This window comes from Chaetura pelagica, unplaced genomic scaffold, assembly GCF_000747805.2.
Source record: "Chaetura pelagica isolate M959 unplaced genomic scaffold, ChaPel_1.0 scaffold132, whole genome shotgun sequence".
In the NCBI taxonomy this organism is placed as follows: domain Eukaryota; kingdom Metazoa; phylum Chordata; class Aves; order Apodiformes; family Apodidae; genus Chaetura; species Chaetura pelagica.
The window spans coordinates 2,065,859-2,080,547 of NW_009952709.1; the positions used below are offsets into that span (position 1 = coordinate 2,065,859).

At 52.8% G+C, this 14,689-nt stretch overlaps 1 protein-coding gene across 1 annotated transcript in view; it reads right to left on the reverse strand.

The window, feature by feature from the left end:
• The window catches only part of DFNB31 (deafness, autosomal recessive 31), a 41,404-nt gene extending 31,223 nt beyond the window's left edge, over positions 1-10,181 (reverse strand). The window contains exons 1-2 of the mRNA XM_009994353.1: positions 10,158-10,181; positions 9,380-9,595 (exon numbers count right to left, since the gene is read on the reverse strand). Coding sequence (XP_009992655.1) covers positions 9,380-9,595; positions 10,158-10,181 — 240 coding nt within the window. The remainder of the gene's footprint in view (positions 1-9,379; positions 9,596-10,157) is intronic.
• Between the last annotated feature and the right edge of the window lie 4,508 nt (positions 10,182-14,689).

A 14,689-nucleotide genomic window follows, 5' to 3' on the forward strand; every position in this document is an offset into this window, starting at 1 on the left:
AGCAGGAATAAAAAACAAATGAGAAAAAGCCAAAATGTGCTTCACGCTGATAGAACCACCAGGAACAGCCTGTTTGTGAATGGCTTTTACATTTCAAACTCTTCATCCCAGTCAAATCAAAAGCCTGAACACTTACCTGGATGGAAAAGTCATTTCCAGCTTCAAGTCACTAATTAACCTGCCTGTCTAGAGGACACAGCAGCATGCAGGGAATTCAGCATTAGGCTGGTATTGAGAACACACTTTGTGTCTTGATAGTGAGACAGGGATCAGCAGCAGGACATGAATTGCTTAAGGACCATGCACTGCCAAGTATTATACTTTAAGAAATGGATGCCCAAGCAGCTCCTGCTTTTCTATACTGGTATCACAATTGGCTTGCACCTGCATTCATGCTTCATCACCTGTATGTTTTATGGATGTGGGAGCTGGAGCTGGGGTGATCCCATGGATGCAGGACCAAAGCAGGCAGGTTCTGGACCATGGAAAGCTGGAGGGTGAGAGCTTCAAGGTATGAACCACCTGTACCAGCATCCCTGTATGAGGCTGCACAGAACTGACCTTCCCTGGGTTAGTCACCCCCCCTGCTCTGAAGTGCTGGAAACAATTCTAGGGTTGGAACATCCTAAAGGAACCACAAAGAGACCTTCACACTTCAGGTGGAGAGGGGGCATCACACCCAGCCAGCAGAGCACTTGCCTGTCCAAATCAAGGGCAGTTTAATCACTCTGGACACTGAATGATTACTTTATAGGACACTTCACTGGGTTTTACTAAAACCAGAAAACTATTCAACTTTTCAGAAGTCCTTCCCTTTTCCTCCCCATTTGTCTCATGACACTCAGGGTGTCCCTTCTACCGTAACTTCCTCCCCACTCTGGGGCCACTCCTTGCTTAAAAAATCCCCAACTTTGGGAAAAACACAAGCAGAAGAGATGCAGCAAAGTGCATGCAACCACAGCCCAGGGCCCAAAAGGACTGGTGAGTCCCTAACCAACCAATTTGTGTGTCAGGACTTCAGAGAAACTCACAGCACAAGGGGTAGCTCTGCCTGAAGACATTTCCATCTCCCTTTAACACTATCCCCATGGGCTGGTAAGCTGAGAAGCTGCTCTCCCCACTCTGCTATCATCAGATGGAGTAAGAGATACTCCCTCTCCATGTCAACCTGAGGTGCTGCTGTGTGAGCTGGTTTGTTTACACACGTAGCAGGCAAACCCAGCCTTGAAGAAGCAGAAAGCAATGAACACAGCCCCCAGCAACAAGGGCCTGACAGACCTTCCTGCAACCCCAAGCTGAGTGGGGAAAAAAACCCAGCAAATCTGAGCACTACTTAAAAATGTGTTGCTGCTGGCAATCCCAGAAAGTTGGGTTGTTGAGGGCTTAACTGCATTGATTTCTTAATCAATTAGTACCCACACCTCTCTGAATAAAGCCCAAGGAAGTGGCACCAGCACCTGAGGCTGCTGGGAGGAACGTGGCAGCAGCAGGAGGCAGAGAAAGAACCTCTCCTGAAGAATTCATCTTCCTGACCAACTGCAGATTTAGGGAAGAGCTGAGCAAGAAAAGGGAGTGCTGGAATGCAGGGAGCTCAGTGTGATCAGAGTGGGGAGGGGAGAAAGGCTTCAGGAGCAGAGAGAAGCTGATTGCCAGGCTGAGTCAGTCCCTGTTGAAGGGCTCAGGGATAAGAGGGGAGGTTGTTTTGCACACTCTGTCCCAAGGGCCTCCTGCCTGGAGAGGATGTCTCCAGTGCTGGGCAGAGAGGAGGGATGGTGTTAGGTGGGGTTGGCTGCCCCAAACACAGCACTGTTCCCCCCACTGCCATCCTCCCCAGGACATCTCTGTAGGTGGGAGGGAACCTGTGGGATGACAGGGAAGCACAAGCCAAGCTGTGCTGTCCAAGGAACCACAGGCTGGTTTGGGTTGGAAGGGACCTTAAAGATCCAACCCCATGCCATGGGCAGGGACACCCCCCACTAGAAGGAACTAACCACGACCACCATGACCAGGCTGTTGTTTCCAGTGGTTCCCACCACTGTGATGTGATCCTGCCATGATGGAAAGCACTGGGCCTCACTGGGAACAGACCCCAACACACCATTTTCTGGACCAAGCCCTTCTGCCTGGGCTATTCTGCACTCAGGTCAGCAGCTTTGTAAACATGATTAACACTACCAAGCAATTCTTGTCCCAGAAGAGGGCATTTTGAGGACATTTCCACTGGGTGTTTCCTCCCTCCTCAACTCTTCCCCTATTCTGCTGCCAGGCTGAAGCTCAGAGTGAGAAGCTGCAACCTCAGGGAGAGCTGGGATCACTCCATCCTGCTAATTGCACAGCTCTCCTAACACCATCCTGAACCAGAAGGGGAGAACTGAGGACATTTAAGCACTAAACAGGTAAATTAGGTTATGAGAGGGGGATTTAGGTTCTGGTTGGACTTGATGCTCTTCGAGGTCCCTTTCCAATCATGATGATTCCACGACATCCAGGCAAGGGAACCCCCCCAGACCTTGCTGAGCAGGGCTGATGGCAGCACAGGCACTGCAGTCCCCACCTCCTCCCCTGTGCCTCCCCAAGCTGTGTCCAGCCCCAGGCTACCCCTGTGTGTACAACCCAGAAACATTTGGAAGATCAAGGTCCCCATTTTAATCTCAATTTAATGCTGAAACCCCTGCTGCCTCCTCTAGCAGGGGATGGAGGGGAAAAAAAAGACATGCCACCATGAGTGCGGCTTTTGCTCTGAGCTGATCCCTGCATGGAAATTCCTTTCTCAGGGTTTATGAAATTACCTGTTGACAGATTCAATTTTACCATTAGGAAAAGCACTTCCAGACAAGAATTGCTCTGCATCAGGCTGAGCAGCACAGCAGCTGAGTGGCTGGGGAGGTGTCACCTGTGCTGACAGCTATTGCCATGTCATTATTGCTTCCCTGCAACAAAAACAACACTTGAGGAGGCTCGTGGGGCTCATCCTCCTCCTGCTTCCCCAGGAAGCCCCACTGGCTGCTGTCTAGACATCCTGCAGACGTGGAGGTTCACAGGAACACAGAGGCAGTCCATGACCCACAGCTGAGGTTCTGGGAGCTGGATCCACGGGGGCTGCCCCAACACCAACCCCCCTTCCTCTGTAGGGCCCTGCAGGGGACTTGGCTTTCACAGCCCCCCCAGCAGCCACCCCCAGGTGTGCTCAGCATCCCCACAGCTCCAATTGCTGCACCACAGGCACCCGTGGGGCACTGACTGGCAAACAGGGTCTTGCAGGAGGTGTGTGCTGGGGCAGGGAGCAGCTCCCACAGCTGGGAGGTGGCACTTGGAGCAGAGGGACAGGCAATGATAGAAGCAATGCAGGACAGACTCTAAACCAAGTCCCCTGCCAAGGCTCAGCCCAGCAAGGCTGCCCAGGCCACCTCCCCACGGGCTGTGCTCAACCCACAGGGCACAGTTACCCACTTTGGGATGCTCTTCCTGCTTAAAGGGCTTGAAATACTGCAGAGGTGGCACTGCTGCCCCTCAGCACGGGGTGAGCTGATCTGAGTCCCAGCCCAAGGGATGTTTTGGGGTATATCTGCTGGGACAGTGCTACAGACCACCCAAGGCAGGAGGGTACCTTCAATCCCCAGGGAACTGAGAGGCTCATGTCACACTGCAGCCACCACAGGAGACCTGCAGGCAAGCAGGGAGCTGACCACAACCCCTGAGGAGCTCAGGAGAGGCTTCTAGCTGCAAACCAAAGCAAATCCCAGCAAGGTCAGAGCAAAGAAACAGTGAGAGACGTGGGGAGATGTATCACTGAGCACTGAAAATGTCATTACAGCCTAATAGGAAGAAATCCTTCCTTATCTCTCCTGCATCTTTTATCCTTCATGCTCAAGTAGTCACTGTTAGCATCTCAAGCATTAAAGCCATGCAATGTTATCATAGATATAGCTTCTTTTAAAATAATACTAATTATAGCTACTTTTTAACACACAACTGCTTGAAGCAGGAGACATTCACACTTCTCTTCTTTACATATATTTTCTTCTTTCTGCTGCCCAAAAGTTGAAAGGAATAAGCTGCTCCCCTGGTAATAAGCACATGAGAGCAACAACTCAGCAGATGAAATGGCATTGCTCAGAGAATTAGCAGCCCAACATTTCCAGAGCATTTTGCACGTTTCATCTTCCTCCCAGCTCAGTCCTTGCTGGTTTCCAAAGTGTTTTTCATGAAATCAGCTGTTGATCCCATAAGTACATCCATGACAATTCACAGCACAAAGGGTCTTTACTGGTGTGAAAAATCAAAGGGCTTAACCCTGGATCATAGAACCCAAACTGGTGTGCAGCACAGGGTAACCATGGGAAGCAGGTCCCATCTTTCCAGCAAAGAGGCTACATTCTCTGGTGGGATGGTGCTGGGGGACTGTGGCCTGTTCCTGTGCCTGTCCTGGAGGCAGGTGGCTCCAAGAATGTTTCACCACAGCTTGGCACTAGTGCAAGCCCTTCATTTCGCTCATTACTGACCAACTTCACTGGCTGCTTCACTGGGATGAAGGGCACATGGGGAAGGTGGGCACAGGGCTCTGATGAAACACCAGATCCAGGGATTATGACTGCAGGGAAACCTGCCCTTCCTGCAGGGAAATACTAACAGCAAAGCCTGGGAACTACGGGCATCTCTTCAACCTGTCACAGACAACACAGGTTTGGGAAGTGTGGAAACTTACAGTGACTTGCACAACCACAAGTGCACACCTGCCAGCACCTCCTTCATCCCTCCATTCCCTTCAATTCTAACACCACTTTTTGTGTCTTCTCATGAAGACACCATTAGGTCAGGTCCACACTGAGTAGCTGGCCCAGATCTTGACACTCACTCCCTGCTCATCCACACAAGCATCTGCCCCAAGCTTGGTGCAAACTGGATTTTGACCCATAGAATCATAGAATTGTTTCAGTTGGAGAAGACCTTTTAAATCATCAAGTCCAGCCATTAGCTTAACTAGTAAGTCCAGTGCTAAACCATGTCCCTCAGCACCACATCTACATGGCTTTTAAACATGTCCAGGGATGGTGGATCCACCACTGCCCTGGGCAGCCTGTGTCAGTGCTTGACAACCCTTCCAGTGAAGAAATTTTTCCTAATCTCCTGCCTAAACCTCCCCTGGTACAACTTGAGGCCATTTCCTCTTGTTCTACCTTGTGTTACTTGTGAGAAGAGATCAGCACTTGCCTCTCTAGGGACCAATAAGGTCTCCCCTCAACCTCCTCTTCTCCAGACTAAAGAGCCCCAGCTCCCTCAGCTGCTCCTCATAAGGCTTCTCCTCAAGACCCTTCCCCAGCCCTGTTGCCCTTCTCTGTACCCTCTCCAGCACCTCGATGTCCTTATACTGTGGCACCCACAACTGTTCAGTTTGGCCCAGAACCACTGACTGGACCAGGATGGTGCAAGCAAAGCCAGCAGACAGTCACCAGGAATTGCCAGAGCCCCACAATGGCTTCTTCCCCAGCCAAGAGTGAAGGGATCCCAGAGAACACACCAAAATGTGTGACAGGGATCCCGAGGCAAGGGACGTGCCAGCGCCAGGGGCTGCCCCCCGCGCCGCACCAGTGATGCTGCAGCACTGCCACTGAGACAACAGCCACCCTGGCTGCACACCAGGCCAGCCCATCTGCTCCACAGCCCCACCCCAGTGCCTGGGCAGGTCAGCAGCCAGATCCCTGCTCCCCCAGCAGGATCAGTTACACGATCCCACACCCGCCAAGGGCAGCGGGTTCCGTTTCAAGCCTTTTGATACCCAGGGCTCCTGCCTGCAGATGAGCCAGCCTGGTAAACTATGCTACAAACCCCCTCCTGCCACACACAGAGCAGACGTGCTGGAGGGAAAGGCAGCCAGACAGGGCTTGTTGCCTGATGAATTCTTCCACCAACCTTGAGTGTAACCTTCCAAAAGCTGGAGGGGCCAGCTCAGCTCCAGCAGCATCCCAGGCTCAGCTGCATCAGGGCAGCAACAAACCCCCTGGTTTACATGACTTCAGCCTCCTGCTGCAGGGATGAAGCCTGATCTCTGCTGCACCTTCCCAAACACTGCTTGTTTGAAAGCTTTTGCATATGGATTCCAGGACATTCAGATCGATTAGAATGAGGAGAGAGAGGTGGGGGGTTGGGGGAGGGAGAAACACACAGACACACCCCCCCAACGAGACTCCAACCATTCCCTTGGAATGTAAAACTAAAAATCAAATAGCCCTTGGGGGTACCTGTCAATATTTGCTGACTGAGTTGAGTTAACCAGGGATGTGTCTCATTGATTTGCATGATATTTGTGAGCAGAATAACCCACTTTCCACAGTTAAATACATCTCTGTATCTACGCACAGAGAGAAACAAGAAGAGAAAAAACTCGAGGCAGGTTGTTTCCATGTTCTAGGACATGTTTCCATCTCTGGATGGTGCACAGCAGGTCAGGACAAAGCCACTCTGCTAATTGATGCCCTGAAGCATGTTCAGACAAATGACACAGGCAGTCACACCAAATAACCCCTCTTGAACCTACCAGCCAGGTCAGGCTCTCCCCACTGCCAACCAGCCTTTGGGCACAGTGGGGACTTGCTTTCCCCTTCAGCTGGCAAAGCCAGGCATCTGGGTACAGAAGTGTCAGGGTGGCCCATGTCATTTAAAAGTTGTAGCAACACCAGCATTTTCTTTGGTGGGTCTTTCAGATGAGAATTCAGGAGTGGAGGTTGTTGCACCATGGTCACCAAGCCTTGCACACTGACACCAGGGAGCAGGGCAGTGAGGAGGAGCTGGGTTTGGAGGCAGGCTCAGGGCAGTGCAGGTTTGGGGAGGCTCAGGGTGCTGTTCTCAGCAACTTTGGGCACTGCTTGTTCTCCCCATGCCAGCGTTGCCCTCTGCACCAGCTCTTTGCACACCCATTTCTGTGACTTTCAAAAGGTTCCTGCAATGGTCATTGACTCTTCCCAGGTTGCCTGAGTGGCCTTCACCCCCCTGCCCTGGGCTCAAAGCACAATCCTCCACTACAAGAAGTCAAAGGGCTGTCCAGCTGGGAAGCAGCACCAAGGAATAGAAGAGGAAGCTCTGATTTTGGAAGAGCCAGGTGGAGTGTGAGGCTCTTCACCACTCCTCAAACCTGGGCAAAAGATCCTGAAGCCAGCAAGCCCCAAGCTGCTGGCACCCTGAACACTCCCACCTAAGGCTGGTAAACCTTCCCAGTGCTCTGCAAGTGCAGCACTGCCATGAAGAGGCTTCCCAGCATGGGCACCAGAGAAGCACAGCTCAAAAGAAGGGCAGCTACTTCTGCGTGCCAAGGTCCTGCAGCCCAGGGCAGCTAGAAAGGAGCCACAGTGGGCAGCTCAGAGCTGGGGCCCTTCACACCTTGGGATTGAGTGAATGCAGCAGCACCCAAGCCCAGCAGGAAGGCTTTTCCAAGTTTAATGTGGCCTTCACTCAACTTGGCTTCATTCCTTTCCAAAGAGGATTAAACTGTGGTAATTAAAGCTCTTTTAACTCACTAAGTTCAGTTGGATTAATTTTCCTGTGCCCCCCTGGGAGCCAGCCCTGATGAGCACAGGACCAGGAGCAGCACAGAGAACCATGGAATGGCTTGGGTTGGAAGGGACCTTCAAGATCATCTAGTTCCAACCCCCTGCATGGGCAGGGACACCTCCCATCAGACCATGTTGCTCCAAGCCCCATCCAACCTGCCCTTGGACACTTCCAGAAGAGGGTGCTTTGGTCTGATGACCAGCCAAGCTGCCCAGAGACATCCAAGGCACCTGTGGTCCCATTTCCCTAGGGACTGAGGGGAAGGGGCTGCCTGGGGCCACCCAGGGCTCTGGGCAGGGATGTGAAGTTATGGGCTTCTAAGCATTTCTCATCCATACATAGCAAGGAGGAAAGAGATGATGTGCAGAGAAACATCTCCCTACAGCTTCACAGAGTGGCTGCCAGCTGTATCAAGGTGACACTGAGTGGTAGGGGACACCAGAAGCCAGAAGCTTTTCTCTTCTCCTTAAAGTAAAAATAACAGTCCCTTCTCCCTTGTGGCCCACATGAATATTTCATCAGCAAACTCCCTCATTCTCTATTAGATCTTTTCCCCCCCTCTCTGACTGAGGTGGGAGGGTCCAGCTTAACTGATCCCTTCTCAGCCCTTCTGGGTGGAACTGAGGACACTTCTGGCAGCCCATGGGGGCAGCCACAGTGATCTCAGGGTACCAAGGTGGAAATATGTCAAGGGTCCAAGCAGGTCTGTGCCCCTCACACTCACAGGACAGTACTTGGACAACACAGGAATGCTGGTGAGGCACCACCAAGTCTTGCTTGTACCAGATGAACAGGTTCCCTACTCATTACCACCAAGAGAAAGAGCAGAGGCTGCCCCTCCAGCCTGTGCTTTGCTGCAAGGGCACCTGAGCACTGCTCCTCTGCAGGTCTCTAGATCTTTTTGGGCATGGGAAGGGTAAGGAAAAAGAAACACCAAATCCCCAAAAATCAGATATTGCAGCTTGAAGCCTCTTCTGGCTTCACTGCCAGTGCTGCCTGTTCCACAGGAGGGCAGGGTCCCAGTAAGAGAAGAGCACTGGGAATTAGATGTGTCCATAGACCTTCCTCTCTGTCAAAGGCCAAGACCCAGGCCCTGCTGGAGTGGCCACCACTGACCAACAGCACCAGCTCCCCTGGATACCCTTATGAAAACCATTCCCTTCCCTGCACCTTTTTCCTTGGCCAGGGCTTTTTGCACAGCCACTGCTCAGGCCCCTCCTGCCTCACTCTGCCTCTCCCCACGTGGAGAAGGAAAATCATCAGGTTGATTTTTATAGCCTTTTGGGAAGAAAAAAAAAATCAGGTTTCTGGTTTAGATGAAACCATTAAGAGACTTGACAAAGCCTCACAGAAAGCCCTGAGGAAAGATCTGAGCTGCAGGAAGAAGGATAATGACACACTCTGAGGTCTAGCTCTCCAAGTCCATGAGTCCTCCTGAGCATGACATCTATGTCAGCCCCTACTGACCTGCTGGCAAGAGGCTCCAGCCCAAACAACAACCTGCTCAGGAGAAGCCTTACAAGGAATTCCTGGTTTGAGCACTGCTCCTGGGATGGCCCTCACTGCCAGACAGGTCTGCATCTGGTCTCCAGTTTGGGTTGTACTTGTGCCAAGTGGGAACAAAGCAAATCCCTCCCGTTCTTGCAGGACTCCAGGGGAGAGAGAGGAGAAGCAACAGAGCTGGGGAGAAAACAACTATCTAACATCTCCTAAAGGTGACACAGGACATCCCAACAGGGGTCAGGATCACACAAAGGAAGAGAGTTCCCACCTACCTGGTCACAGGTGAGCCCAGACAGGCCCCCAGGGCTGAGGCTGATCCCCCCCTGCTCACCTTCTTCTCATCTCCCTCCTGCAGGAGCTGGAGGTGGCTCCTCTTCTCGCTGTCCCTGCGCAGGGAGCTGTGCTGGTGGTGGGGCAGCCCCCCGGGGGGGGACACGCTGCGGCCCTGGGGGTCCACCCAGGTGTAGATGTGGTTGGTGACGTAGCCCCCCGGGATCCGTCCCACCGAGTGCACCGACAGGTTCAGCTTCTTGCAGCCTTTCAGGACCTGCAGGAGGAGGAGGCAAAGGAGAGGAGGGGGTTACTGCCTGGGGAGGGGGAAGGACAATCAGCCTCAGGGCTTCAGGGGTTGAAAGAGCAACCCCAACTGACTGGCTGAGCTGCATGAAAAGCTGCTGGAAGAGCTGGGATTTTTCCTGTTCCCTCCTCAACAGCAACTTGTGCAACTGTTCCTCTGCTTCTCCAGTTTACACTGTAAGAAGCTGACACAGGTTTTACAATTAACTTAAAGGAACACATAGGTGTTCTTCCAGTAAGTGCTGGTCCCTCCTGAGGCCTCAGGAACATCAATGCTCTGGATCTGCTCTCATAAAGGGGTTGTTTTCACTTCTCTTCCCACAGATACCTCCTCTTGATGAGCTGCTCCTGCAAGGTCTCCTTCCTCTCCCCATGGAGCACAGAAGCTGCTGAGCAAAGCTTGTGAGCAGGAACAACAAACACCAGCAGCAATTAGGGTAATGTCATCAGTAATGTTGGGTTGGCTGGGTCCCAGCTCGGACCTGGTGATGTTCCTGTCCCTCCCTGCCAGAGCTCAAGAGAATCCAGCTCACCAATTCCCAGTTCAGCATCTCCATCACATTTGGCTGCAAATTTGTCACATGCTCCCAAGGTCATCACGTGCCTGGAGAACTTAAACAAGGGCTGCAAAACCAAGAGCCCCATCAGAGCAACTGCAGACAACTTCAACATCTTGGGTTCCTCCTCATCTCCAGCTCCTGTCCCCTTAGCTCCCCAGGTCCCTTAAACACACCCCCTGCCACAATCTCCTCTCTCCCTGGAGCACATGGAGCCCAGCCTGGCTGGCAGGGGTGCTCTCCAGTCCTGCTCAGCCAAGTGTCATTGGGATGATGGAGCTCTTTGAGCCTGCTGCCCACCCCAGAGTACCACCCTCAAATGGGCACCACAGCACAGGGGTCCATCCATGGTTCAGGGCACAGCTCAGCTTCCCAAGCCCAATCCCCTCCATAAGCTGCCAGGCAGACAGGTCCATGGGGATCTGGGCTCCATGGCAATGAGCTGGGGGTGGAAGGAAAGCTGCTCGTCCCATCTGGAGCTACCTGGGAGGTGGGGAACAGCCCTCACACAATCTCAGACCATCCACCTGGCAAAGGAATGGGATCCAAAGACAAGCCTCTGGGGTTTCTACCACACAGGAGTAACTCCAGGCTCAGGAGAAGCAAGTGAGCACAGGCAGGGCCCCCATCTCCACACTGGGCACCAGGCAGTGTCCACAGCCTGCCCTGAGGCCAGGCAGGGCTTGTTGCAGCAGCAGGCAAAGTGCTGCTCCCATCCTGCCTCAGCTAAATGTCATCCCTGGAAGAGCAGGAGCAGCAGCAGAGCTGCTCTTTGGAGGCACAATCAAGTTTCCAGGGATGAGAGGCCGGAGATTTACAAGGCACTTTTTACATCCCCCTGCAGCTCCCTTGACAAGGCCACCAGGAGATGGGATCTCAGTCAACAGGGAGATGTTTTATGCATGAAGGTGACAGCAGAGAGCCTGGAGGCAAGGAGAACAGCTCCTGGCTCAGGCAACAAGCTGGGCCAGGGCTCCCCAGCAGCCTCCCTGCAGGAAGAGACGAGAGGAGGGAGTGAAGAGAAGATGCTGGTGGTGCCCATCAGGGTCTTGCTGGTGACAGCCTCCCCTAGCAGAAGGCAGAGCTGCTGTGGGCAGGCTGGTGACACTCTGTGTAGCCCTTCACACATTTACTGAGGCTTTTCAAGGACTGAGGAAGTGAAGCAGCTTCCCAGCCAGCAGAGTGATTCTCCCCCAGCACAACCCCATGGCTGGTGCAGGACTGGAGCAGCAGCCACCAGAGGACTCCCCTGCTTAGGAGCCCTGCAGGACACAGCTCTGCTGGCCACCAAGCCACCTCCACAGGCAGGTGACCTGCACCACAAGGCACAGACTGCACCTTTTGGGTGATCACAGGTGGAGGAGGACAGTGGCACACACAGGGGACCTACCTGACCACTGTGAGGCAGAGTGGGACCATCCATGCAGCTCAACACTGGTAAACCAGTCACACCGACCTCAGTAGGTGGGGAATCCAGTTACCTGCCCTCGTGCCAGGTGCTAAACACATGCAGAGAGATGGTGCTCCCCTCAAGAAACACCAATGAGAAAGAGCAAGCAGAGAAGCGAGGCAGAAAACACCTTGTCCAAGGTGACCCCTGAGAAGCTGGTGAGAGCCCCTCTCTCTTGGCACCTCTGCTCAGTGACACTGCCCCTGCACGAGGCTGAGCCCCCATGCTCCCACCACAACCCCTCACCCTCTCCCCAGCACTGCTCTGCACAAATCAGGCTCCACCTCAGCCCCACTGGCTCCCACCTGCCCCTCAGCAGCAACGGCACCTCCTGCATGCACAGCTCCCACCCCCTCTGCATCAGCTTCACAACCCAGGACACAACTAAGGCCCATGGCCCAAGCAAACCCTTCCCCCCAGCTTTGAGCTAGTGGAAGAGCTGGAGGCTGCTGGACATCCCCAAACCAGGCAGGACACGTGTGGACACCCCACACAGACGTGTCACACCCCATTGCAGGCACCAGACACACACACCTGGTAAAAAACTGTAGCTGTTTAACACCACTGAGGGACCATTTAAGAGAGGAAGAGCAAGACTGCTTGTCTTTATCCAGAAGACCATCTCCCACAGCCCTGCCCCAGCACGTGCCCAGATGAGCAAGCATTTAAGCCTCTGCCTAGAGCAGGTTTAAGCACAGGTCTGAAATGCAGCCCATTTGTAAACTGAATCTATTTGTAATCTGAGTCTGCTTCTAAGAATAGATTTTTGACTCGTGAGCTTCCAAGAATTTCAATAGTTTCTTTACTTTTCTCACTTCCAGGATAAAGCCAGGATAGCAGCTCAGGGGGTAAATCCCTCTTGGACTGTGAGCACAAACAGCCCCAGGAATCTCTGCTTGTAGCTCCAGCACAAGCACACCTGGAGCACAGCTCCTGTCTGGAGAATGGATGGAGGTTGAGGACCACAAGGCTGGCTCAGCACCACCCATGTCCTCCTTCTGACCACCACAGCCTTGTCAAAACCACAGGATGGTCCCCACAAGCTGCTTCCCCAACCCAGTGACCACTGAAGTCAATTTTGTTCCAACATTTGAGCTTCCTTGGTTCATTTGGTTCACCAGCTATTTGAACCTTGGTGAGGCTGCATCTGGAATGTTGTGCCCAGTTCTGGGCTCCTCAGTTCCAGGACAGGGAACTGCTTGAGAGAGCCCAGGGCAGAGCCACAGAGATGATGAAGGGAGTGGAACATCTCCCTGCTGAGGAAAGGCTGAGGGAGCTGGGTCTGTTGGGCTTGGAGAAGAGGAGACTGAGGGGCCACCTCATCCCTGGTTACAAACACGTTCAGGGCAGTGTCAGGAGGAGGGAGCCAGGCTTTGTGCAGTGATGTCCAGTGACAGGACAAGGGGCAGTGGGTGCAAACTGGAGCACAGGAGGTTCCATGTGAATCTCAGGAAGAACTTCTCTGCTGTGAGGGTGACAGAGCCCTGGGCCAGGCTGCCCAGAGAGGCTGTGGAGTCTCCTTCTCTGGAGACATTCCAACCCCCCTGGCCACGTTCCTGTGTGATGTGCTCTGGGTGACCCTGCTCTGGCAGGGGGGTTGGGCTGGGTGAGCTTTCCAGGTCCCTTCCAACCCCTGGGGTTCTATGCTCCTGTGAGATGGGAAGAGAAGCAGCATTTTCCCTCAGATGGCAGCACCACACACGCTCCATAAGGAAGCACAGCAGGCATGGGCAGGAGATCTGGCACAGGCCTGTCAACCCTGGGTACAGCCAGGCACTGAGCTACACCTCAACAGAGCACTTGGCAAACAGAGCTGTGAAGTGATGAGGCATCAGGTGAGCCAAGGGAGAAAAGCTTCTGTGGTACCTCCAGAGGCAGGAATCACTGACAGCTGTTTTGGGGAGCTCCCAGGGAGCAGTTACTGCCCCTTTCCCTGCCTGGGAAGAAATGTTGTGGGTCCCCCCTAGGATATTTTTGTCTGGCTTTACCAAGGCTGGTGCATCTGTTCATCTTCTTGTTTCTCAGTGTGCCCCTCCTGGCACCTGGAGAGATGGAATCTGTCACCCTTGGGAGAAAGAGAGGAAAAACTATGGACCCAGTGTTATAGAAGAGACCTCTGGAACAGGACTTGCTGGGAGATGGCCTGGAAGTGGTGTAGCCAAGCAGGGTGCACCTTAAATCTCTCCTCTTCCAGTATAAAACCATTACCCCTCTTCCTATCACTACACACCCTTGTCCCAAGTCCCTCCCAGCTTTCCTGGAGCCCCTTCAGGCACTGGAAGCTGCTCTAAGGTCTCCCTGGAGCCTTCTCTGCTCCAGGCTGAACACCCCAACTCTCCCAGCCTGGCACCAGAGCAGAGCTGCTCCAGCCCTGGGATCATCTTCACGGCCTCCTCTGGACTTGCTCCAAGAGTTCATTGTCCTTTCTGTGTTGAGGGGCTCCAGAACTGGATCCAGTACTTCCCATCTTCCTTGTCTTGTTTCCAGTGATTGCAGAGATGCCACCACAAAAGCAACAGCATAACTCACCCTACAAGCTCTTTGGGAAAACCTGTGATTTGACAGGCATTCAGAACCTAACCCATTTGCAGTGGACCATTAAATAAAATAATTCCACCTTCTTAATCCCCTGCCCATCAGGCAGCACAGACTGAACCTCCATTTCCTTTCTCAAGCTGTTTCAGGGACTTGCTACATGTTGTTCAGTGCTGCTGTGTTTTGTTCCAGACTCATAACAATTTGGCTTTGCCCCATCTATAATGCACATGACGACTGTGGTATGAAAGGTTTAATGCTGGCACCACAGTGGGCAAGCACACCTGCTAGAAGAAAAGCTGAAGGAAATCATTTAGTTGAATCTGGGGATTGGTGCCAAAACATTTAGCAGGGAAAGAATCACCAATTGCTTAGAAATGTTATTAGAAGAAACACATGCCAGAGAGAAGGGAAGATTGATTCCATGAGGCCATTGATCCCCTGACAACACACTATTTAATTATCTCTCAAGTCCTTTGAGTGTGAAGTAGATTGCTTAAAATAACAATTTAAAAAAAGGTGC